Source organism: Calcarisporiella thermophila, assembly GCF_041956535.1.
Source record: "Calcarisporiella thermophila strain CBS 279.70 unplaced genomic scaffold VTP21scaffold_14, whole genome shotgun sequence".
NCBI classification, from domain to species: domain Eukaryota; kingdom Fungi; phylum Calcarisporiellomycota; class Calcarisporiellomycetes; order Calcarisporiellales; family Calcarisporiellaceae; genus Calcarisporiella; species Calcarisporiella thermophila.
Window position 1 is genome coordinate 523,573 of NW_027192204.1, and position 23,182 is coordinate 546,754.

General features: G+C 51.0%; 6 protein-coding genes across 6 annotated transcripts; 3 read left to right on the plus strand and 3 right to left on the minus strand.

Annotated features, from left to right (window-relative positions):
• Nucleotides 1-660: 660 nt before the first annotated feature.
• On the plus strand, nt 661-9,753 carry VTP21DRAFT_2501 (uncharacterized protein; the record flags this gene model as incomplete). Its single annotated transcript, XM_069392701.1, has 27 exons — nt 661-676; nt 783-3,707; nt 3,770-3,827; nt 3,895-4,432; nt 4,489-4,648; nt 4,711-4,826; nt 4,886-4,946; nt 5,006-5,086; nt 5,158-5,583; nt 5,643-5,738; nt 5,811-5,847; nt 5,915-6,151; nt 6,218-6,277; nt 6,335-6,461; nt 6,529-6,676; nt 6,740-6,957; nt 7,016-7,144; nt 7,206-7,670; nt 8,006-8,235; nt 8,294-8,343; nt 8,409-8,468; nt 8,539-8,633; nt 8,699-8,801; nt 8,877-8,976; nt 9,050-9,191; nt 9,257-9,441; nt 9,510-9,753. 27 exons carry the CDS (start codon nt 661-663, stop codon nt 9,751-9,753), a joined length of 7,107 nt encoding a protein of 2,368 aa, XP_069250389.1.
• A 106-nt stretch (nt 9,754-9,859) lies between these two features.
• On the minus strand, nt 9,860-11,310 carry VTP21DRAFT_2502 (uncharacterized protein; the record flags this gene model as incomplete). The annotated part of the gene is made up of 5 exons (XM_069392702.1): nt 9,860-10,024; nt 10,110-10,745; nt 10,823-10,894; nt 10,969-11,105; nt 11,172-11,310. 5 exons carry the CDS (start codon nt 11,308-11,310, stop codon nt 9,860-9,862), a joined length of 1,149 nt encoding a protein of 382 aa, XP_069250390.1.
• Nucleotides 11,311-11,842: 532 nt separating this feature from the next.
• On the plus strand, nt 11,843-12,529 carry VTP21DRAFT_2503 (uncharacterized protein; the record flags this gene model as incomplete). Its single annotated transcript, XM_069392703.1, has 4 exons — nt 11,843-11,937; nt 12,013-12,130; nt 12,205-12,296; nt 12,379-12,529. 4 exons carry the CDS (start codon nt 11,843-11,845, stop codon nt 12,527-12,529), a joined length of 456 nt encoding a protein of 151 aa, XP_069250391.1.
• Nucleotides 12,530-12,865: 336 nt separating this feature from the next.
• VTP21DRAFT_2504 (uncharacterized protein) lies at nt 12,866-19,640 on the minus strand (the record flags this gene model as incomplete). The annotated part of the gene is made up of 9 exons (XM_069392704.1): nt 12,866-14,914; nt 15,007-15,092; nt 15,178-15,297; nt 15,380-15,842; nt 15,950-16,080; nt 16,148-16,315; nt 16,390-16,551; nt 16,637-19,184; nt 19,254-19,640. The coding sequence occupies 9 exons, from the start codon at nt 19,638-19,640 to the stop codon at nt 12,866-12,868; spliced, it is 6,114 nt and encodes a 2,037-aa protein (XP_069250392.1).
• An 857-nt stretch (nt 19,641-20,497) lies between these two features.
• On the minus strand, nt 20,498-21,625 carry VTP21DRAFT_2505 (uncharacterized protein; the record flags this gene model as incomplete). The annotated part of the gene is made up of 1 exon (XM_069392705.1): nt 20,498-21,625. One exon carries the CDS (start codon nt 21,623-21,625, stop codon nt 20,498-20,500), a length of 1,128 nt encoding a protein of 375 aa, XP_069250393.1.
• Nucleotides 21,626-21,913: 288 nt separating this feature from the next.
• VTP21DRAFT_2506 (uncharacterized protein) lies at nt 21,914-22,652 on the plus strand (the record flags this gene model as incomplete). Its single annotated transcript, XM_069392706.1, has 3 exons — nt 21,914-21,951; nt 22,075-22,276; nt 22,359-22,652. The coding sequence occupies 3 exons, from the start codon at nt 21,914-21,916 to the stop codon at nt 22,650-22,652; spliced, it is 534 nt and encodes a 177-aa protein (XP_069250394.1).
• Between the last annotated feature and the right edge of the window lie 530 nt (nt 22,653-23,182).

A 23,182-nucleotide genomic window follows, 5' to 3' on the forward strand; every position in this document is an offset into this window, starting at 1 on the left:
CCGCCTGCAAGATATTCCGCAGGCTTTTTGATGAATAAAATTCCTGGTGTTAAGCAAAAACCGGTGTGTACGGTGGACTTTAGTCCACAACATTAGGGTGAATGACTCTTCCGAAACAAAGCAGAGGCTGCATAATAACCAGTTTTCCGATGACACATTTCATAATTCAAATGAATATCGCAGATAATCGCAAAGTACCAAAACGAGACGACCTGGTCTACAATGTAGGAGAGTGGCCCCCTTCATCTTCTCCGTTAGCACTTGATGAATTTTTAAATATTACTACAAGGATGGCTGAGTAGAGATAGACACCTGAATTAAAAACAAACAGGCTAGCGCAGTTCGATTAAAAACGGATTAAATAGAGTAATACAAACAAAATATCGATTGGAACCGAAAATTAGTGATAGCTTAGATTTTCATTGTAATATCGAGATTTCATCGCCCAAGCTATTAATATTTTCGTGAGAACAAATTTGGAGTATTTTTAAATAAAGTTTAGAACCTAACCTAGCTAATTAATATTACCATTTTCTTCCGCGAGATCCTAAGGTCTCGACAGGTTATGTTTTCCTTTTATTATTGCTTCTACTGTTAACTATACTTTTCCTTTATTTACACTAGTTATAATATTCAACTATATACCCTTAGTGAACATTAATGTCGGAGCTATGGGGTCATGTGGGGATGAGAACTATCGCCGGGAAACCGCCCATGGTTGATAATTTTATAACATAAATATATTTGTATTGCTATTTTACTGAGCAAAAACAATTGTTTAGGTCAAGGCGGTCAGTTACTTATCAGTTCAGCTTTTAAGCAAAGCAAGCAGATGACGACCCCCAAAAAGGTGTTGCAAAATCAATCCATAGCCGACCCCAGTATATTGCCGAAGGGTACTAGTGAGAATGAGCAAGACGACGCCGTAGGAGAGGTAGATATTCTGAAAATCAATGCAATAAGTGAAGACCTCAAGGAATCCAAGGATTTCGAGTGCAACTTGAAGAACTTGAGTACTGTAGCTCTGCAGCCAGATGAGTTTGGGCAAGAAATCGCAAAAGTTATTGATGAGAATGAGCAAATTAGCATCGTACCAGCCAATTTTTACAATGAGCCAAAATCAAAAGTATGCAAAGAGCAAGTCGATACAGAGATGCATGACGCCTCTCCTGGGGATCTTCTTTGTGTATCCTGTCGTCCTTTAGCACTTCTTGCGGATCGAGATCCATTGAAGCCCTCTCCTCTATGCGCCAACTGTCTCAATAAACTTTTCCCGCCCATTAAACTGAGCAAGAGTTCCATAAAAACGCAACCGACAAATGAACCGGTTGCTAGTGCCATATGCGAGTCTTGTGGCACACAGAGTCAGCTGTGCGAGATAGGGGTTCTTAAATTGTGCGCAGAGTGCGTATCACTCTTTGATATGAAGCAACGACGCACCCAAAGAAACCTGATCAGGAAAGAGGATATACCGGTATGCAATACGCCTTCACAGGTTAAACAAGTGAAGAAGCGGCCATCTCCAGCAGAAACTAAACAACCCTTAGTCTCCGAACAGGCTCATCCCAAGAAACGTCTGCAGCTCTCTACCCCAAAAGAAGCCATCCCCTCAAATCCCGAAAAAACGCCACATCAAATTAGCACTACAGGTGCCTTCCTTACCCGCAGTACTGCAAAGCAGCTCGCTGGCCCGGGTGGATTTGAACCCAATCCCTATGATTACGAATACCGCCAGCGAGTTGAAGTTCTTGGCTTAGACAAGATCTGGTATTGCGCACGGTTGGTAGCGATGCAGGGTGGAAAGTTACGTGTACACTACAAGGGGTGGTCAAGTGCAGAAGATGAGTGGGTACCGATGGGAAGCCCGCGGATAAGAGTGTGCCAAGATCAAAATGGATCACTGACGGAGGAAGAAGAGGCTAATGAGAATAACGTTTTTAGGGTGGATGAGGCTGGAAAGGAGAATAAGAGTGAAATGTTAGAGGCTAATTCGCCTTTGGTTCGAAGAGGACGTGGAGGAGGGCGTGTTCGTGGTAGAAGACGTTCGAGGGGGCGAGGCCTTAAAACGGACACTGGATGCAATCGAGAGCCCGAGAGTAGAAGAGGGAGAGGGCGGGGTCGAGTTGGTAGACCGCCCAAGTCGCTTTCGCTTTCTTTTCGTACGTCTAGTCCTTCTCAATCCACGCCTCCACCATCGAGCACAAAAATCAATACATTGTCAGAGAATTTCACCACGACCGGTGCATTTATGACCCGTCGTACTTTGCGTCAACTTCAATCTAGCGACATGACGACACAGAGCGGTTTCGAGTTCAATTCTCGGGGATTCTTCCTCTTGCAGCGTGTAAAAATCCTTGGGATGAATGGCGTGTGGGATACTGGCACACTGATTGCCATGCACCAAGGCCGGGTTCGTATACGGTTTGACGGGTGGGATCGCTCCTATGATGAATGGGTGCTTGCTGAAAGTAGGCGAATTCGTGAGCTGAGCGAGGAAGAAGCACTCGCAGATATGCCCCCTGAGATAAATTTGGAAAAAGAGAAAGAGGCTGAAAAAAGGGAAGAGGAGGAGAGGAGGAGGATAAACACTGTACTGGAGAAAGGAATCGATGAGACTGCAAAAACTCTAAAAGAAATAGCCGGGCTAAGAGAAAGGCAACGTCGTATCAAAAAGCATCAACACCACCTGATTGAATCAAAGCCATCCAAGCAGCCTCACGAAGAAGTTAGTGAAGACTACACTACCACGGGCGCTTTTATGACCCGTCGTGCCATCCGAAAAATCTCAGCCGTTGATGCACTCGGTTTTCGTCTCAAACAGCGCATTCAGATTCTTCACATTGATAAACAATGGTATGATGGTGTCGTGCAGTCTCATCGCCGAGGGAAAATTAAAGTACATTATCGCGGCTGGGAGAGGCGCTACGACGAATGGATCCCGGCCGATAGCCGTCGGATTCGACTTATTTATGATGAGGCGAATGAGGTGCGTATCGGCGACTATAGCGATGATGAGTTTGCTGCGGAGGAGAGCAGCTCTTCGGATTCGGAAGTCCAGATGGAATTCGATGAGAACGATGAATTTGATGAGATAACTTTTCGCCGTAGACCGGGGCGACCGCGGAATCAGCGCCGTGATTTAGACAGATATATTGCTGTTCGACGACAACGCGGTCGAAAGTCGAGGAAGAGGGGAGTAAGGCGACGTACTCAAGGGCAGAAAGTGATCGACGAAGAAGAGCAATATGAAAGCGAGCAGGACGAAAATCTGGAGGAAAGCGAAAAAAATCTCGTAATGAGCTTCTGGCAGTACATTCAGAATCGACGTGGCCGCCCCACCGACTCCAACTTGCCTGCGGTGAAAAGTGACGGAATGTGGCGGTATCTGCGCGGCGGCTTTTTAGAGGATATTCGCCCAAGCGATTTGGCAGCTATTCCTGCTGAGGGCAAGCGAATTGAAGCACAAGATCGCTTCGAGCAATGGCGACCAGCGACGTTCCTCGAAATACGTGGGCAACGAGCTCTCGTTCACTATGAAGGACTTGCTCATTTTTATGACGAGTGGATTCATCTTCGAAATGACCGATTAAGGGTTGCGCCGCGCCCTCTAGTGGATGATGCTCCACAACGGCCGCGTCGAACGCGTAAAGAAAAGGAGGAGGTGGAAGAATTGGAGTATGTTGATGAAAATCAGTCTGATGCCGAAGGTAAACTCTTGTTTAATTTCTTCTTGTGGTGATATTTATACTCAAACTTTTATGCGAATAAGCTGGCGATGAATGGCGTGTATACTGCAATCGTTGTCGAGTGGTTATTAAACACTTTAGGTTGGTAGTGACCACGGAGGTATAATTTAACTCGGTCCCTTACGTTTATTTTAAAAATTTGATATAGATACTACTGCACTTATTGCGAGAAGCCATCGGCCGGGGACGACTATGAGAGTTTTGAGCTCTGTCTTAATTGTTTCTCTAATGATTTCCCTTTCTGGCACCAGCACCCCCGTTCCTCCTTTGCGGCCCAGGCCATTGTTGAGCTGGATTCTTCGGAGCAAAAGAAGCCCACTAGAGTTGTAGGCGAGGTGGTTTCAACCTACGAAAAAGATGGCTTTGATACCGATTATACAGAGGATACGGAGCCGAGCATTATTCGCCCTGGTGTGGTCCTTGGTTCTGACCAGGGCTATCTCTATCTTCAGCAATGGCGTAAGCGAAAGATATGTGCATTTTGCAACGACGACGACACCTCAGTCCTGGGCGAGTTTGTCGGCCCATATCCCTTTGTAACCTGCGTTGTTAATCGCAATGGTCAAATTCAGAAGAAATCGTTTTGGGCCCACGATGCGTGCGCGAGATACTCCCCAGAAGTACTTGTTTCAAAAGAGGGAGAGTGGTATAACGTCTCCGTGGCATTAAGACGTGGCCGGGCGATGGTACTTATAAACCGCGTTGATTTTCAATGGTCGATAATAATGAGTATTGTTGTTAGAAATGTGCCGCCTGTCGAGATAAAGGGGCCACCATTGGGTGCTTCGAGCCAAAATGCAACAAGAGCTACCATATTGCATGCACAGAGAAGCCCCTCTGGTTCTTCGAAGATGGGGTTATATTCTACTGCCCACAACATGAGGCACTCTGCAATAAAAATGGTGGGTTTTTAGATCAAATGACAGAGATTTTGCCATTTAGTCTTGCTGACATTCTTTTCTAGACGCTTACGAAGAGCTTTTCAACTGTGATGTGTGCAACGTTAAATTACAAGAAGGTACATGGTACACATGTACCGGATGCGAGACTTTCTTTTCTACATTTGATTTGTGTAAAGAGGTGAGCACTGCATGCTGTACTATCACTTCCCACCCGTAATAGATTAATGCTTGCTATAGTGCTTCTCGCAGAAATTCCCAACTGACCACCCTCACGATCAAGACTTTTTCGAAGAAACATGTTAGCTGTTTTCCTCTCGAGATTCATTGAACTTTTGTAACTGTTTTTGTTTTTTATAGCTCTAGATATTATAAAGGAACTAGAGGAGGAGCGAGCTGCAAGCATTGCACGTCAAGAGGCCACGAAAGGAACTGCTCCAGGTTGCATTGAATGTTCTCGAGATATATATGGCTTTTCTAATAATAATATTTTCTTACGCAATTCTAAACAGCCCAACGGAAGAAGAGTCTATTTCCAAAGATATCCCGCAAAAAGTCAAACAATATTCATTGCTCCTATTGCTGGGCCACGACATCGGCTTGCTGGCGTAAGGGATTCAGCGGAGTGCTCATGTGCGAGGCCTGCTTTAAAATGGGGCTTTCCGAACAAGATATTGATCCGCTTGGGGACACTTCTCATCCCGCGGTGGCGGGCGGTTCCGATGATCGCTATGCGGCGGCCATCGAGGATTACGCTCATACCCCGTATTTGACAAGAATGTATTGCGCGGCCGATAAATTCGATGACGCCAAATCTCGGGCACTCTATCTTGACACGTATGGACCCGCTGAGCACCAGCTGTTTTCGCTACCATTTTCAAGCAGCTACTTCGATATCCCAGGGAGAGCTCCGCGATGGGCGACCCATTCCGGCACAGGTGAGATCAGCAGTATCCTTACTAGACTAGATGATCTCCAAACTTAATCTCTATTTTAGATTACCATGGCACTTGGCTCCCTCAAACTGTACGGCGTACTTTACTGCGATTCACGAGAAAGAATGAAAAGATCTTGTCCAACTTTCTTGGTCGAGGTTGGTGCTTTTGCTATAATTAGTATGCATTCTTATTCCCAATTTGCAACTTTTGTATAAATATGCTCCCAGGAACCGATGCGATTGAATCTTTTCTGCTGGGAAGAAAGTAAGTGGAGGTTTTCCAACCCATTCATTCGTGACCAATAGACCTCACATAACAAACACGCATACAGATGCTGCGGAGTGGATATCAATCCGGCTGCAGTAGGGCTGTCTCAGCGCAACTGTTCTTTTGCAATACCCCAGGACCAAGGTATCACTGCCGAGCATCGCCCTATAATAGTGCAAGCCGACTCGCGCAAATTGACTGGCGCACTATTTGAGGATGAGGCATATGACCACGTTCTCAGCCATCCTCCTTATAAAGACTGTGTTATTTATTCAACCCATATCGAGGGGGACTTGTCTAGGTAACCCCTTGAATTGACTCCGCGGTATCTGCCCCCTAGACTCATTCCTCGCTATTATAAAAATAGCTTCTCTAGTTTGGAAGAGTTCCAAGCCGAAATGGACAAGGTTATTAAGGAGTCTTGGAGGTAAAGCAGCGTTTTTAAATCCTGTGGATTCGAGTTAATATTTCACACGCGATCTAGATTATTGCGAATGGATCGACGCCTTACGCTGGGCATTGGTGATAATCGAGAGCGTTGCTTTTATATTCCCGTCGGCTATAAATTGATCCGACAATACATCGATAATGGTTTCGAGCTAGAAGAGCTGGTTGCTAAGAACTGACCTCTATATTTGACCCCTGCACTTGGTATTGACGACCTTTTCTATTTCTCAGGTGGTGAAGCGCCAGCGGTATTGTAGTGCATTTGGGCTTGGTACCTACTTATGCGTTCAGTTTGATTTTCTTCTCTTCACGCACGAATTCATCGTCACCTTCAAAAAGATGGAACCAAGCGATGTCTTCAAGTATACCCTTTGCCAAAGTAATTTCAGGCTAATATTAGCGACCCCCTTTCTGGCATCACATATCTCTTATATTATCTTAGACGCAAACTGGAGCGAGTTCGTCAAAATCACGCGTACTCAGCATGAAATCCCATCCTCTCCCATTACACGGCATAGTGTCATCATGGGCACGGTCTGGACCTTCAAACCTACCCCAGAGTACTCTTTTGTCCAGCTCTGCTCCTCTAGGATGGTTGAGCGGTTCGGAAAGGACGCGACCAATTGTGAGAAGATCAGCTTGGAGTTTCTAGTCCCCCAGGTAAGGCTTCAAAAGCTGCAATATTAGGGTTGCATCGTCTAACACCATTATTGGACAGGATAATAAGGACAAGAATGGTCAAGCAAAAGAGCAGAGCTTCGCAAAGGATACAGACGAGCCTCTGTCTGAATACGAGAAGAGCCGTTTAGAAAGGATCCGGGAGAATAACCAGATGCTACTCTCGCTGGTATGTAGTGCGGCATCGATATGTAATAGACAGGTGTATTGATAGCACATTTCTACCCTAGGGATTGATCTCCGAATTGAGCGAAGAATCCGACGATGTGAGCCACTATCTCATCCTCGTTTCCAAACCGCCCCTCCCCCCCCCAGCGCCCTTGACCATGATCTTGGTTCCGCATGTCTCAAATCAGTTTATGGATCTTGAACACGTTGACAGCTATCGAACGGCCATATGTGTCCTTGCGGAGGAGGCATGCTCGCGCCTCTCTACAGGCGGATTTTTCATAGTAGGGGCACAAGACGCGCGCTCTCCACCTCCGAAATCTCGCCTATGGCCGCTCTCCATGCTACTACTGGAGGATATCGGTAAGAAGGTGGGAGAGGAAATGAAGCTGAAGGAGCTGGTCATCACAGTCCCGGATGGCTATCAGCAGGATAGAAGGAAGATCACGTCCATCGACGAGCACGTGGAGGAAAATTGCATTCTGGATATGAGGGAGGAGGATGTGGAGCAATTGCCCATTGTCCATGTAAGTTTCGCCCTTGCTGTTCACTAATAGAATGGATCTATAAAGTCGTTTTTCTTTTTCAACTAGGCATGCTATCTGGTTTTCATGAAGATGTGAACTTTTTATATACCACGATTATGGATAATATAATATAAAAATGGAATGCCCCTCAATTGCTCTTTTTCCCTTTAAAAAGATCGAATTTACGACTAATAGTCACAGCCCAAGTGACTTTTCCAAACTATAAAAACCGAATGCTTAATATTCCGTGATTAACTGGGCTTATTGTGAGTGCAAACAGGATCCATCATCATATCAGTGGCCCATGCCCGTTCATCACTGACCTGTTTCCAAAGCCTTGCTCTTTATTGATAACAACTTCTGGTGGAATTTTCATGGCGAAGCGAGGAACGCGTGTGCGTCAACGCTTACGGCGGCGACAGAAGAAACAAAAGGATTCTAACGACAATTCGGAGCGACGAAGACTCATTAATGAAGCTGCCGATCGTCTCGACCTACAGAGACTGCGCATGCTGGCAAGAAGTGGCTCGGGCTTCTTGGATAACGCGGGTAGAAGGAGAGCTTGGTAACACTGCCTAGAGATGGTCTCATTGGAAATACCATTCTAATTCTCGTGTTATAAGGCCTATACTCTTACGATGTTACCAATACGATGAAGACATTGATCCCATTGGTAATTAGAAAGCGCTTTCTCACTTTCTAGCACTGTTGAATGGCACACTGCTGGGTTTCTTATAGAAAAGCATCCAGAGGAATACCAAGTAGCACTAGACGTCGAACGATCTTTGAACCATTACAGTGGGTGTATGACTACTTCCTGTGACTAAAATATGAGGATATAGGGCTGATTTTATATTTTTAATGTTAGGCCTGGAAGAGGACGAGAAACCTCAAAAGCGAAAAGAATTGCATGAAGTGATTATGAGTGTGCTGAGACGGCACCCAAAGTTGCATTACTATCAGGTACTCTCCACGCTATTATTCTGTTAGCCTAGAGGGCCACTAATACTATTGTATTCGCATCGCAGGGTTTCCATGATATATGTACGTGCTTTCTGCTTGTTCTTGGAAAACGCCAGGCAGTTAAGGCCTCCGAACATGCTGCTCTCTTCTTCTTAAGATATCCTTTTAGTTTCGCATTTTGCTCTCTTTCTCTTCTCCACCTCTATTTTTTTTTGGATATATTCTCTTAACTACCATGCACAGATGCTATGCTTGAGTCCCTAGAGCCCACCATGCGTCAACTTTCTCTCCTCATCTCCATTCTCAAACGAGAGGATGCAGAGATACACCGATTTCTAGAAGAGTAAATGTCACGAAGCCCTTAGCTTATAGCTTTCATTGGCTGACCCTGCTCTCTTTCTCTCCCACCCTTTCAGGTCAGAGACTCTACCCTATTTTTGTATTAGTTGGATATTGACATGGTGTAGCCACGATTTACAAGCGCTCGACAAAGTGGCCAGGCTCTTCGACCTGTTTCTGGCCTCTAATCCCCTTATGCCACTCTACGTGGCCTCCGCTGTATGTAATCTACTTTGCCCTTAGTCTTTTTTTTTTTCAAGCAATTTCACACTCTCGAGATATAGGTTGTGCTTAACCGTAAGAAAGAGTTACTCCTGTGCGAGAAGGACAGCGCGATGATCCACTCCTTCCTGTCCAAGTTCCCCCAAGATGTCGAGGTGGATGAACTCGTCGCACAAGCCCTCGAGCTCTTCTACCGGTATCCACCCCATAAACTGCAGCGAATATCAAAAATTGGCTTGGATGAGACGTAAATAGTTACTTTTCATATCTAGGAGGTAGAATGTGATCTAAGGAGGCTCCGTCCTATTTCTATAGATCTGCCGTCAACACCTATGACAAGCTTTGGTTTAAACTTGACCCACAAGCGAAACTCGACCGGGAGGCCGTGATGAACATTCTCTCGCTAGCACCTGCAAACCGTCGGCCGAAACGGCTGGCCTTCTGGGCGCCTCAGTCCAGCAGTGTGGCAATGGCCTTTATTGCACTGTCGGGAGTGTCAACCGCTGCGGTACTCTTACTCATGGCCACGCAAATGCTTCGGCGTTCCTTGGAACCATAGATACCATGGAGTTTTACTTAATGGAACATGAAGGGTTTTATTAATATAATATAAATAAACGTTTTAAAAAGCCACTTCCAACCCAGCAATAAGCACGGGATCAATTTCACTTGGTATGAATGAATTCTCTAATAAGCTGTGTGAAAGTCTCTGCGTTTTCTTCCTGGACAAAATGCCTTTCCTGCTCAAGCTGCACCAGCTTGAGGTTTGGATACTTGAGCGAGATATTGGCGAGATTCATCGTGGAGTCCAGCACAAAATCCTTATTGCCCTATTCACGCCAGAGAGGGGTGAGTTAGTTTCGGAAGCCCTCTTCTCCTTCTTTCTTCTCCCCGAAAGGAAAAAGCTTATGTTACCCAAATGATCATGGTTTTGTACCCGACCGGATTGATCTTGCCCTTTTCTTCGTTTTGCGGGAGCACGTCCCCCGGAAAGACGATGTTGCGATAATAGTTGATGGGGGGAGTGAGGTCGCCGAAAGACTGGAGGGCCGAGAGATACGGCTCCACCTCCTCAGGCCTCAGGTGGAAATTGGCCCGGCGAACCATCGAGCTCCCGAATGAGGTTGCATAGAATTCGGGGAGTGGATAGGGAAGCGAAAAGATGAAGACGTAGAAAAACAGAAGAATCTGCTTCAGGACAATGCACATGCGCTGGATCAGCGCGTGCCGGTAAGCCTTATCGGATGCAAATCGGATCACGTTGGGCAAACTCTTCAGCTCGCCAAAAGGCGCGCGAATATTGTACCCCAACAGGTCGAGGGCAGGTGCGTTGCATACAACGAGCCGTTGCATATAGCCCTTCTCTCCACTCGTCTCGCGCACCCACGAGTCTCGCCCCGCCATCGATGCCAAGATGCCTCCCCAGTCGTGGGAGACTATGGTGTGCGCCTCGCCTCCGTAAAACTGGATCACATCGCGAATATCGGCGATAAGGAGGTCGAGGGTATAATCACGCAGGTGCTTCGGCTTAAATGAGCCTCCATATCCGCGCTAACAGTAAGAGTAAATCCAAAGTCAGCGTTGGCCATAGTAAAAGAGAAGCAAGGGGGGGATGTTCCGATATTTACAAGGTCAACAGCCACAAGACGAAAGCCCTCGTCCTTGAGTGCCTCCAGCTGATATCTCCACGTGTACCAGCACTACGGATACATCGAGAGTTAGTATGCTTAGCAGACGTGCAAAGACAGGTCGTCCTTTGCCGCAATTCTCATACTTGTGGGAAGCCATGCAGGAAGAGGATTAACGGACCATTCGGATCTCCGCCCTCGACCACATGGAACTGCTTGTTGTTCACCGTGATGTATCTGTGTTTGCCGTAGGGCAGTTCGCCGCTGGTTAGGCTCTCTCTAACTGTGTCGCGATTTAGTAATAATTCCTCGGGTCTTGGATAGCAACGAAGAATTCGACAACATTTACCCTTTGAGCGGTCCACCCGCGGCAATGGATTGTGCCCTTTGCACACGAGCAGAAATGCGCGGAAAAGGAAGAGGGCGTAGAAGCAGCTGCCGACGAATTGGTAGAGCAGCCGACGAAAAAGGTGCTCCATTTCCGTCATTACGTTCTATCAGCTGAAAGAGTTTGGAAGGTGTCAATTCGACTCCCGCTACTCGGCTTTTTTCACTTCGGACGAGGGGGGGCTCAAATAGCGTTAGGGCCGCCAAAGTTTAACTAATCCAGGGCCAGTGTTTCAAATAGACCTTTTCAAAGGTCTTGTAAGATTTTTATTGATGAACAAGCTCCCCGCCTCAAACATACATATACCCAATCCTACCCACAATGCAATCTAACAGAGGAAACATGATGAAAGCTGTCATATAGGTTCTGCTTTTGCACAGCCCCCCTTGCCCCACATCAGATGAAGGCAGCCGATCTATAGGCCTTGCTTTACCCGCGAAGAGCTTGATCTTAAGTAGCCCACCTGGGAAAGGCTCCCTTGGATATAGCCTCTCTTTTAGAGCATAGGCATCGCAACAGGCTGGGAAATTTGACGCGATCCGAAATAATAAAATTAACAGCCACAAATTAGAAGAACTGGGAAAAATAATCAATAGAGCGCTGTGTTGGAAAATCCCCCTCCCCTGCCTGACATGTCACTGCACCTCCTCACACGCCGCCTCATTCCAGTCTCCACCATCGCCTCGAGAGGCTTCCGTCCGTACACAAGTAAAACATTCAGTATAAGGTGAGGATCCTCTTTTTCTCACGATCTGGCCCGCATTCCGATTGCTAACCCCCGCTCGGCGATCCCGGATCCCAGCGAGCTGTCAGACTCCACATATCATAGGCTATCCGAATCAACCCTCCAGCACCTCACAGAATACTTTGAGAATCTCGGGGAGAAGACCGATTTCCCCGGCTACGACATCGAGTACGCGGTAAGAGTGCCCTGCTTTCATTCTCAATGATCGATGTCCCATTGACTCGGGCCCGAGCTTTGTTTACAAATCAGAGCGGCGTCCTTACCCTCAAAGTACCCGTGGGAACCTATGTCATTAACAAGCAGCCACCGAACAAGCAGATCTGGTTATCTTCGCCCCTAAGGTATAGTGGGTGCATCCCCGCGATCCTCGGTTGGAAACCCAATGGCTAACTTGACCTCTGTCCGAAACTCTTCCCTAAACAGCGGCCCAAAACGGTACGACTTCGACCTCGCCCACGCCTGCTGGTTCTACCATCGCGACCACACTACGTTGGACGAGCTGCTAAACCGCGAGCTGAGTGACGCGCTCAAGCTGAAGGTGGATGTATTTGAAAATTTTGCTCCCGAATCGTAAAATAGATCTCTTTTATATATATATATAGAATAATAAAAACGAGTAAAGAAAAGAAAAAAAAAAGATTACACTTTAAAAGTACAATGAAGAGGAGAGAGAAAAGAAAAAAAACAAAAAGAAGGAAGGGATAAGTGGAAAACGTTTTTGGCAAATACAAATAAAAAAAGACCGAGTCGAATAAAAAAGAGTATCTCAGGTTGTTTTTTAGTATATCAAATTCTTTCAAGTATACCGATGACCACGAACAACCCCCCCCAGGAAAAAAAACCCCCGTGAAAACAAGTAGAATAGAGCCAGATAAAAGAAAAAAGGGAAAGAAGAGAGGAGTCCCTTTAACTAGACAATCTCGATGTTATCCTCTCCATTTGCGGCTTTAGGGGACTCTTCCGTCCCCTCCAATTCCGAGGCGAGTGGCTGGACCGTGCTTAGAGGAGAGGGTGTCACGGGCGAAGCCCCGCCAAAGGGCTGTTGAGCAACAGAGGAGCCGAGGAGGCCCCGCGACGAAGAGGCGCCCCGCCCCCGGCCTCTCCCTCGGCCCCGAGGAGTGCTTGCTCCACCGCGAGGGGTAGAGGTTCCGCTTCTTCGCCCCCGCCTACCGCCTCCGCTTCCATTGGCACCCCCCGCAGAGGACGAGCTCGCCTCGGGCGTGCCCTCGTGGCTTGTCCGCCTGGAGCCCGCCGCCGATCCTCGGCCGCTTCGACCTCTACCACCACCTCCTCCTCCTCCGGCGCCACCGCCGCCTCGCCCCCCACGCTTGGGCTTGGTCTCCTCCTCCTGCCTTCGACGGGTCTGCTGTTCGGCAAGCTTCATCTCCAGCTCGTTGTCATCCAGCAGCAGCGACACAATCTCACGAGGCTTGAAGTCCACCTGCTGCTTGAACTCGCCGCCCGAGATCACCACCTTCTGGATTTCGTCCTTCTGCTTGGCACGCTGGCGGATGCGCTCCTCGATGGTGCCCTTGGTGATGAGACGGTACACCGTCACCTGCTTGGTCTGGCCCAGGCGGTGCGCGCGGTCCATGGCCTGCTGGTCCACCGTCGGATTCCAGTCGCTGTCGTAGAAAATCACCGTGTCCGCCGCGGTGAGGTTGATTCCCAGGCCACCCGCGCGCGTGCTCAGCAGGAAGATGAAGATCTCGGGCCGGGTCTGCCAGTCGGTCACCATGTCGCGCCGGTCCGAGATCTTCGAGGACCCGTCCAGCCGCAGATACTTGTACTGCCGATAGATAAGGTACTCCTCCATGAGGTCGATCATCCGCGTCATCTGGAAGTAGATCAGCACCCGGTGGCCCTCGCTCTTGAGCTGCTCTAGGAGGCGGTCGAGCCGCGCGAGTTTGCCCGAGTCCATGATCAGCTTCTGCATCGGCGGCACCAGTATGTAGGTGAAGCCGTGCCACGGCCGCTCCAGCATGCCCCGGTCGTCCAATTCGTGAACGGCTGCGCCCACGAGGGCCTGCTCCCGGCCCGTCATCATCCGGTCGGTGTTCCCGAGCAGTAGGCCCCGCGTCAGGGGGTCGAACAGCTCGCGCTCCAAGTCCGCGTGGAAGCCGTGGTCGGAGCAGACGGCGCCAACGGGGGGAGAGAGCGCCGGCGGCATGAAACACCCATCCACGTTTCGGAGCAAGCTTTCGGCGCACACCACCTCAGCCACCTCGGTCAGGGGCAGCAGCTTGCTTGCCGATGAGACGTAGGCCGGCGGGAGTGGGCTGCATGTCTCCGCGATGAGGAACAGGGCAAAGGTGTTGATCGGCGCTGCGGGGTCACTGGAGTGCATGCGTCGTCGAGCGCGCAATTTCCGGCGCAGTAAGTGGTTGAGCCAACGCAGCAGGACGCCTCCGAAGAATATCCGGCTCGCATCCATGGCATCCATATCACAAAATCGGACGAACGAGAAGGTGCCTCCCCGGGTCACCCCATCCTTGGCGGGCCCCTCGTCATCCAGCCCGAGCATCGAGCGATGGACGTTCTCCACGCTCCAGATGTTCATCAGGCGATCCAGATACTTGCCCCTCAGCCCCGCCGCGGACTGATGCCCTGGCACCCGTAGGATCCCGCCCTCGCGGTATAGTTTTTTTGGGATATGATAGGTGATCAAGCTGCGTGTGGTGAAGGCCATCTGCAATAGATCGCCCTCGCGCGCAATGGACGGCGTCAGGGCAAACCTACCCATCACGAAAGGCGACTCGACATCGGCACGCTCGAACAGCTCCGGATGATTGCACACCTTTCGGAATTGCATCACCAAGTTCATCAAGCTATCTAGACTCTCCGCCTCGTTCAGGGAGGTGGCCTTTTCGAGGAGCTCCGAAATCGATATCTTCTCCATAAGGCCTTTATAAAGCTGCCGTTGGCGAGCGGTAAGTTGGCACTCGATGTCGAGCTCGATCTTGAGGAGAGGGGAAAATTGGAGGGGGGGGGGGGGGATGAGTCCATTTTCTCTTTTTTATCGGTTCGGCTTTAAAAGTGGTGAACTCTTACCTTTTCTCCAAGCTCGTGCTGCACATTCCGTTTAATACGACGAAGCATGAACGGCTTGAGGATCATATGGAGCCGTTTCAATTGATCTGTATGAATAAAAATTGGTTCAAGCGGGAAAAGAGGAGTGAGGGGATGAGCAAAAACAGCCAGTAGGGATTGTCTCCCACTTACGCTCATTCAGGCTGCTCTTATTTTCAGCATGGCTCTCGATATCCTTGGAAAACCACTCGCTAAATTCCTCGTGCGAATCAAACAAGGTAGGCATAATGAAATGCAGCAGGGCCCAGAGTTCTAATAGAACCATAAACAGGGTGAATACTAATACTCCACAAAAAAAAAACATCGTCCAACGAATCGACACGGGCCCCATTACCTTGCATACTGTTTTGGATGGGTGTTCCCGTGAGCAACAGCCTGTTCCGACAATTGAATCCCAACAAAGTTTTCCATCGTACGCTCGACGAGCTCTTGATCGCTTGTGCTTCGTCCAAGATCATATACTGCCACTTCACCCGCTGAAAGTACTTCTCATCCACCACCACGAGCTGATAGCTCGTGATCAGAACATGGAATGGAGCGTCGCGGCCATACATTTGATTCTTATGCCAGAACTTGCGCAGCGTCTTGCGGTCTTTGACGCTGCCCCAATAGGGAAGCGCACGGAAGGCTGGCACAAACTTTGAGAACTCTTGCTGCCAGTTATGAAGGGTGGAAGCCGGCGCGATCACAAGGAAAGGCCCCCATATGTTCTGCGTTTCGGCCAGATACGAAAGGAGAGCAATGGACTGAACGGTTTTACCAAGACCCATTTCATCGGCCAGGATTCCGTTGATACCCTACAGGTAAGCGGGGGGGGGGGGGGGAGAGAGGGAGGGAGGATTGGATGGTAAATGGACGCTCCAATGATTAGCAAGAGAGAGAAAGAGAGAGGAATAAGCATTACCTGCTCGTAGAGATTGGCTAGCCAGTTCAGGCCCTTCAATTGGTAATTCTTCAGCTGGCACATAAGCATCTTGGGTTGGTGAATCTCGGTTGTACGCATAGTAGAGGGGTCCATGAAATCCATGTTGTCGACTTGAAATTTAACCCATGAACACCGAGTTAGTCTTTGCCAGTAGGCACTCACGAAAAATGGACTTACAGGCTTCCTGTGTGACTCCGATATCTTTTCCATTCGCGTCGCCGGCACGATTGGCCGCAGTCCGGCGCTCGCGGGCACCCTCATCGAAGATTCGGGTGCGCTCTGCCTGTGCCATCAGTGCATGATGAGCACTTTGACGCGCATGCTGACGGATCTTCTCATCGTCATCTGTGGTAGAGAGAGAGAATGTTGAGTTTACCACAATGGATTGGTTGTGGAGAGGCGGAGGAAAAAGTACGCACCAGCATCAAAATCGATATCTTCCAGCTGTGTAGGCTCCTCGGTCGACAGCATCAGATCATTGTCCAACTTGTCGTCCTTGGCGGACGCATCCATTGGGGTCGCGGCGGCAGAGGATGGTGTGGGGGATTCGATTTCATGTGAAGTAGCCTCAATGGCATCCGCTAGAAGGGGGGTAGGAAAGAAAAAGAAAAGGATGAGTCCAGAGATTCGTTGAATAGGGGGTTGAGAAATATAGTTGGGGCCTACTTTTGATTTTCCTCCCGATGAAGTGACTATAAATTTCCGTCTGAGTGATGAGGAAGTTGAGCTTCCTCTGTTGTCGTCTGGCCTCTCTTCTCTCCTCCTCGATCCTCAGTCGCTCCAGCGCTTCTCTTTCGGCACGCTTGCGGAGCTCGCGCTCCTCCTTCTCGTTCTTCTTCCAGAAGGAAAGCATCTCCTTCATGGCCCGTTTGCATCTGGCCTGCAGATCCTTCACGGAACGTGCAGAGCGGAGCACGGCCCGACGGGCCTCGCGGGCGCATTGCTGGGCAACCTTGCGATTGTTGGCCTGCCGAACAATGGTGGATTGGTTTACGAGGCGGTATGCCTTGGGTATCTCCTTGCGCGCAAGGGTAAGCCACACTTTACGCCGGCGGGCCTCGTACACATCGATGGCGGAGAGGGAGACGGGAGAGGGGGATGGGGCGGCCTCGGTGGTCGACAGGTCCTCCGTTTCGGCTCCGAGTGCATCGTCGTCTGTGGCCGCAGCAGAGGATGCACGATAGTGACGCTGGCCATGCAGATGCCGGCGGTGGAAGAGGTGGTGCCGCTTGCGATGCCGCTTTCCATCCTCCTCTTCCCTCGCCTCCTCGTCCTCCTCGTCCTCCCCACCCTCTCCGAATGTATCGCTCTCGCCCTCCTCTAGCGCCACCTCCTCGCCCTGCAGCGATCTTCGCCGCCGCTTTACCACTTTGCGGCCCCGATACGCGCCTGAACCCATTTTGCGCAACCACCATCCGTCCTCCGGCAGAGAGCCGTTGGCTTTGGCGACTCGCTGATCCTCACCGAGCTCCTCCTCGGAATCACTCAGCATCCGTCGATCCCGGCCCAGTCGGCCGTTCTCAGTGAGCCGTGACAAATACTTTTGTTGCCGTCGTAAGCTCTTCTCCTTACTCCGGCGCTCGTATGCCTCAATCACACGCCGCCTCCGCTTGTATAGACTCATCATGTAACGAAAGAGGGCCTCTTTGTCGTATGCATCTAACATGTCCTCGTCGCCCGAATCCTCGTCACTAATGGAGGGAACGGTCGCCTCAAGACGCGAAGCCGCCTCGGATCCCACCTTGTCACCCCCGCTCAAAGAGGTGGTGGTGGCGACGGCGGCAGTGGTGGATGGAGCAAGGGCCTCACGCTGGTTGGACGTGGCACCGTCCCCGTCAAAGGAAGAGTCCGACTCTTCGCCAGGGGGCTCCGTTTTCACGGAGGAGGCCTCCTCTTTCCTCCGAGCCGCTGCTGAGACGCGAGATTGTGCGGCGGCAGCCCGTAGCGCTGAAGCACGTGTCATTCCCCGTGCACGAGATCCTCGTCGGCCTCGACCGCGGCCACGGCCCCGCGTGACACCTGGCATTTCCACCGCATGGAAGAGCAGAGTTTTTCCTCCGGATGCCGCGGAGGGGTGAGGGTCTGCCACTGCCGCCGATGCAGCCGGCGTCGAAGATGCCGCCATCGCGGAGTGAGGGGTGGAGTCGGGGGCATGGGGAGGGGGGGGCGAACCGCCCACCGGCACTGGTCCCTCTCCTTCCTCTCCGTCGGCCCCCTCCGCGAACCGCGGCCTCCAGCCAGAGGACCAGCGCTCCACAAACCGGGGCGCGGGATGATGGTGCGGCGACCCCTGCCCACTTCCACGCCGCCGCCGGCGTCGCCCCCGCTTTGGCGTCGTTTGCTCTAAGGCGGCGGCGTGTCCTCCGCTCTCTTCGGATAAGTCTGGGGCCGGAGCTTCTTCCTGCTTGACTGGCCCCGTCTTTTGCGACTGGGCGGCTTTTTGCCCCTCATCGTCCGAGGCATTGTTCAACAGATTGCGAATCTGAAATTCACCCCGATGCTGGCCCTCCGACTCGGGTCTATCGAGGTGTCTGGCGCGCTCCCTCTCACCGCCGACGCTGCTTTTGCCACCGTTCGCCAAGTGCGGAGCTGGATCGTCCAGGATCCGTTCAGCGTGTTCACTATAGACGATCTGGACCGGCTTTTGCGGAGGATGGTGCAGCTGCGAGCGGTGCTGGTGTGGAGTGTGTGGGGTGAGCGGGGGCTGGGGCTGGGGCTGATGCGGGTGTTGGTGAGGATGAGAAGGCTTAGGTGCATGCGGGTGATGAGCGTGGGGGTGATGGTGAGCCACCGCGGCAGGCGGATAGGACTCCTGCTGTTCGCTCAACAGAGTCGAGATGGACATGGAGGATCCGGCTTCGGGGGGATGCTGCGGGGAATGCGATGGAGGAGGGGGAGGGTGGTGTGCGTATGTAGGCGGATAGGCGCGGTGATGATAGTCCATTCCGGGGGAGAGCGCCGGAGGCGGAGGACGGTGATAATCAGAAGCGCCCACCGGAGATGGAAGAGGGGCGGCAGGTCGGTGAGGAGAATCCTTGGCCCAGGCAGCCCCGGTGGAATCGAGAGGCGGGGGGCGGCTATCGCCCACGGCTCCAGCGGGAGGATGGGTACCAACATGATAAGAGAACGGCGCCGGGCGTGATCTCGTCGGCTCGAAAGACGAGGGGGAGGAGGGAGGGAAGCGTTGATCTTGCATTCGTGCTTCCACATTCACCTGCATGCAAAAAGACACCTGTTAGATGCACTCTGGACAGACGCCATGATCCTAGACCAAACCATGTACCTGAGCAGGAGATGCTAGATAATCCAGGCCAGGCCCCTTTCTCTCCCACCCCGCGCCATACCCCGATGCGGGGGGATGCGAAGGTCTCACGGGCGAGCTCCCCCAAGGCGACAGATCATGGTGCTGGTAGTGGGGGGGCGGCTGGGAGGGAGCCTGAATGGGAGGCAGCTGCTGATGCGGATGCGGATGCGGATGCGGATGCTGGAAGGGGGAGGGGGGAGGGGGCGGGTATTGTGGGTAGTGGGAGCCGAACTGAGCATAGGGAGGCCTCTGTTGGGGGGGCTGCGATGCAGGCTGGGATTGCTGGGGGGTGCGATCGATGTCGGCGGCGGAGGACTGCCACGGAGGCGATCGGTGGTAGAAGGGAGGGGAGCCTCCGTAGCTCATAATGGCGGCTAATTCCTTCGCAGATCGATGATTGCAGTGGGAGAAATCGGATAATGGGAGGAATCGCACTCTGCTCTAAAATGCCCTCATTCACGGCACTTGTTGGAGGATAGGCGAGATGAGAGCAGGCAGGCTGCTAAAAAAGGTAGGCTCGTAGAAGGCTCGTTTGGCGACTGGCGTCGATAGGGAAACGCGAAAAAAGAAAGGGGATGGGGGATTGGGCGGAAGAAAAGCTGGGAAGGCAGCAAGAAGGGGAAAAAAAAATAGAAGAGGTTTAGGAAAGGCAAGGCCTTCTAATAAGGTGACGTATCTCGCAAAGTAAGGAAAAAAACAGCGCTTGCTTTTTTGACCTTCGATGAGTTTTCGATTTTTTTTTTGGACATTTTTTGTTGCAATTTCAAACTTTAAACAGCGCTTGCCGCGTGTGTGTTTCTTGTACCGTGTTGAGGGCAGGCGCCCTCGCCCCTAACCTCCCGACCCAATTTTGATTTGTTTATATTATCGGCCAGGCGGGAATCCTGGGTACGCCTGCATGAAACGTCAGTGGCCCTGTGTTTATTAGAGGAAAAAAGAATTTACATACAAAGAAATAGGGAAAGAATCCACGGAAAAAAAAAAAAATAAGCATCATAACAATAACGGCAACAATAACAATAAGAAAAAACAATAGGATGGGAAAAAGAATTTATATGTAAATCCTCCAGAAGACCGTCCTATACCCGAGCCACATGCTGGTGGCCGAGCAAGAAGAGCGGAGGAGTAGGAGGAGGAGGAGGAGGAGATCATAAAGAGCATGGCACGGGAGGGGATGATACACAGCCATGGAATAAGGGATAAATAAAGGGGGGAGGAAGCCCTCACGCACGATCTAACACCCGATCATGCAGCTGAACCAGGAATCGGAACAGCCGCCCGGGGGCCTTGTCCCACTGGTTGTGCCAGTGGAAGGCAAACGTCTGCTGGAGGCGGGCCTCGTCGAAGGCGTCCTCCGAGAAGGCGCTCGGCATGGAGTTCTGTGGCCGGCACACGCTCGGATCGGTGAAGCACCAAGGGATGATCTTGAAGGGGCGGACGCCGTGGCGCAACAGCCGGTGGTAGATGCGGTAGTAGAGGTAGGTGCCCAGGTCGACCGAGTTCTCGCGCGGCTTGGGCCCGTGGGCAATCTCGGAGAGCATCTCGCAGAGATACGGCGACGAGCGGCGGAAGCGCATGAACGCCCCGTTGAACGGATACGGCTCCGGAAGGAAGCAGTCCCACATCCCAACCCACTCGTGCTCCAGCAGCGGCCCCATGTCCCGCACAAAGAGCGAGTCCATGTCGAACCACACCCCGCCATAGCGGTAGAGCACCAGGAGGCGCACCAGATCGCCGTCGAGGTAGGCAAAGTGGTCCTGGACCTCGAGGTTGGGCGAGCCCTCGAGCGGGGTCCCCACGGCCTCCCGCTTGGCGTCGAAGAGCTTGAGCTGGAAGCGCTCGCCGAAGCGCTCCCTCAACGGGGCTAGCACCGGGTCATCGGAGAGATCGCCATTGGACCACAGGTAGAGGGTGGAGCGGGTATGATTTTGGGTTGCGAAATAGGACCTAAGCGTGGCCACCTGCTTCTCCCCAATCGACCGCAGATCGGAGCGCCAGTACGCATGGTAGATCACATCCTCGCGGGGAATGTCCGGATGATTCTGCAATGTGGCCGCAAAATCGTAGCAGTTCCAGTCCCGGTCCAGCTGGATGCCCGGCGTGATGTCGTAGTGGGTGGGCGGATAGGGGGCCGTGTGCTTGCAGTAGAGCTCCCCATCGCCATCGGTCTCCGCATGATTGCGGTAGTAGACGCTGAGGCTGATGTTCACTCCAAAGAGCGAGAAGAAGATGATCACGGAAACCACAAACACCACGATGAAGTATTTTAGAAAGCTAAAACATCCTTGCCGTCGCCCAGCCCCATTCAACCGCATATACGGGACGACTTTTCGATTGAACCATAACATCATCTCCGAGGACAAGTGCTGAATTTAAAACTGGGATGGCCCCTGGTAAGTCTTGAAAGCGAAGATACGGATGTGAACTCTGCAAAACGGGTGTCAATACGCCAAAGAGCAACTATTCCATCCAAACTAGAAGCATTCACGACAATAAAGGCCGAGGCACAGGGGGGGGAGGCGAGACGGAGGCGGTGGCACACTCGAAGTCCAATCCAAAGGCAGTGACGGGAGGAAGGAAAGAGCTTTCCAAAGGATTTCCAGCAAGACTTAGGCTCGCACCTAAAATTAATTCAATTAATGCAGATTGTGGCTTATGCCAAGCTGATTGGCGTAGAGTTAGGTTCACCATAGGAGAATAGCGCGGAAGGGAGGGGCGGAGCGAGGGCGAGGAAGGGAGGGAAGGGAAGCGGCCCTCTACATCCGACTCCATGATGGAGGCTGGCGGGGCCCGTTGGTAGGCAGGGGAGGCAGTGTGGCGTCGGCTTGGCCGTCGGCCAAACTGGCGCCTGCAAGTTCGATGCGTTTGGATTTCTCGCAGCCAAGACTCTGAGCCGTATCGGTCTATCGGAGCCCAAAATGGGCTTTATTTATGTAGAACCAAACTCAATGAAGAAGCAAAAGAATTCATCATGCATTCCCTCCCCCTCCTACAGAAGATTCGTTCTTTCTATGAAACACTCGCGAGAAGATGAATAGAAAAAAGAACACGAATACGATCCTCATGCGTTCTTTTGGGAGCTAGCTTTCCGGTCAGTCCCAGAGGCCGGTTCCGGAAAAAGCCCGGATAGAGGCTGCATCGAAGAGGATGTCAGAAAAGGGACAGACGGGTGGATGGTGGATTCGCGGCTATGCATCCAGCCATAGCTCCGATTTCCTCTACCATGCTCCCCTTCTTCCAAGAGAGCTGCTCATACCAGAGTGCAAGCTGAGAATAGGGCCATGGAATATGGAAGAATCGAAGGTTTGCAAAGAGTGGAAACGTTCATTTGACACTCCTAAGGTTCTATCAGATGTCCCTTGGAAAAAAAAAAAATAGGATTTACGGCGTACTTAAGGTGAAGTGTGGTTTACTGCCTATAGGAATAAACGAGGGAAGGCGTCTATCCTCAGCTTGCAGATCGGATTCAGTTTACGTAGGGCGGGGGATGGATAGGTAGTATTCTTCTTCTTCTTCTCTCTTCCCTCATCTTCTTCTTGTCTCTTCCTCTTGCTTGGAGAGGATCCTCCCTTGAAGGCTTAACATCGTCGCGCCCTCGATTCCCATGGGACCATTCGTCGGACGAGTGCGCAAAATCAATCACCCATCCAATAGCGAGGGGAGGGCCATGGTTCCATGGCTGGCTAGCAACTAGGAAGATAAAAATGGCTTTAATGGAAAATTTACAGAAGAGGAATAGAGGAACGAAAAGTAGAAAAAGAGAAGAACTGTACAGTCGAATTAAAAAAAAGCACAAACACATAAACAAAAGGAAAATAATAAAGGAGGCACCCTGTAAGAAAAAAGAACCAAAAAAAAGTATATATATATATATATATATATATATATAGTGAGAGTGTGTAGAGATG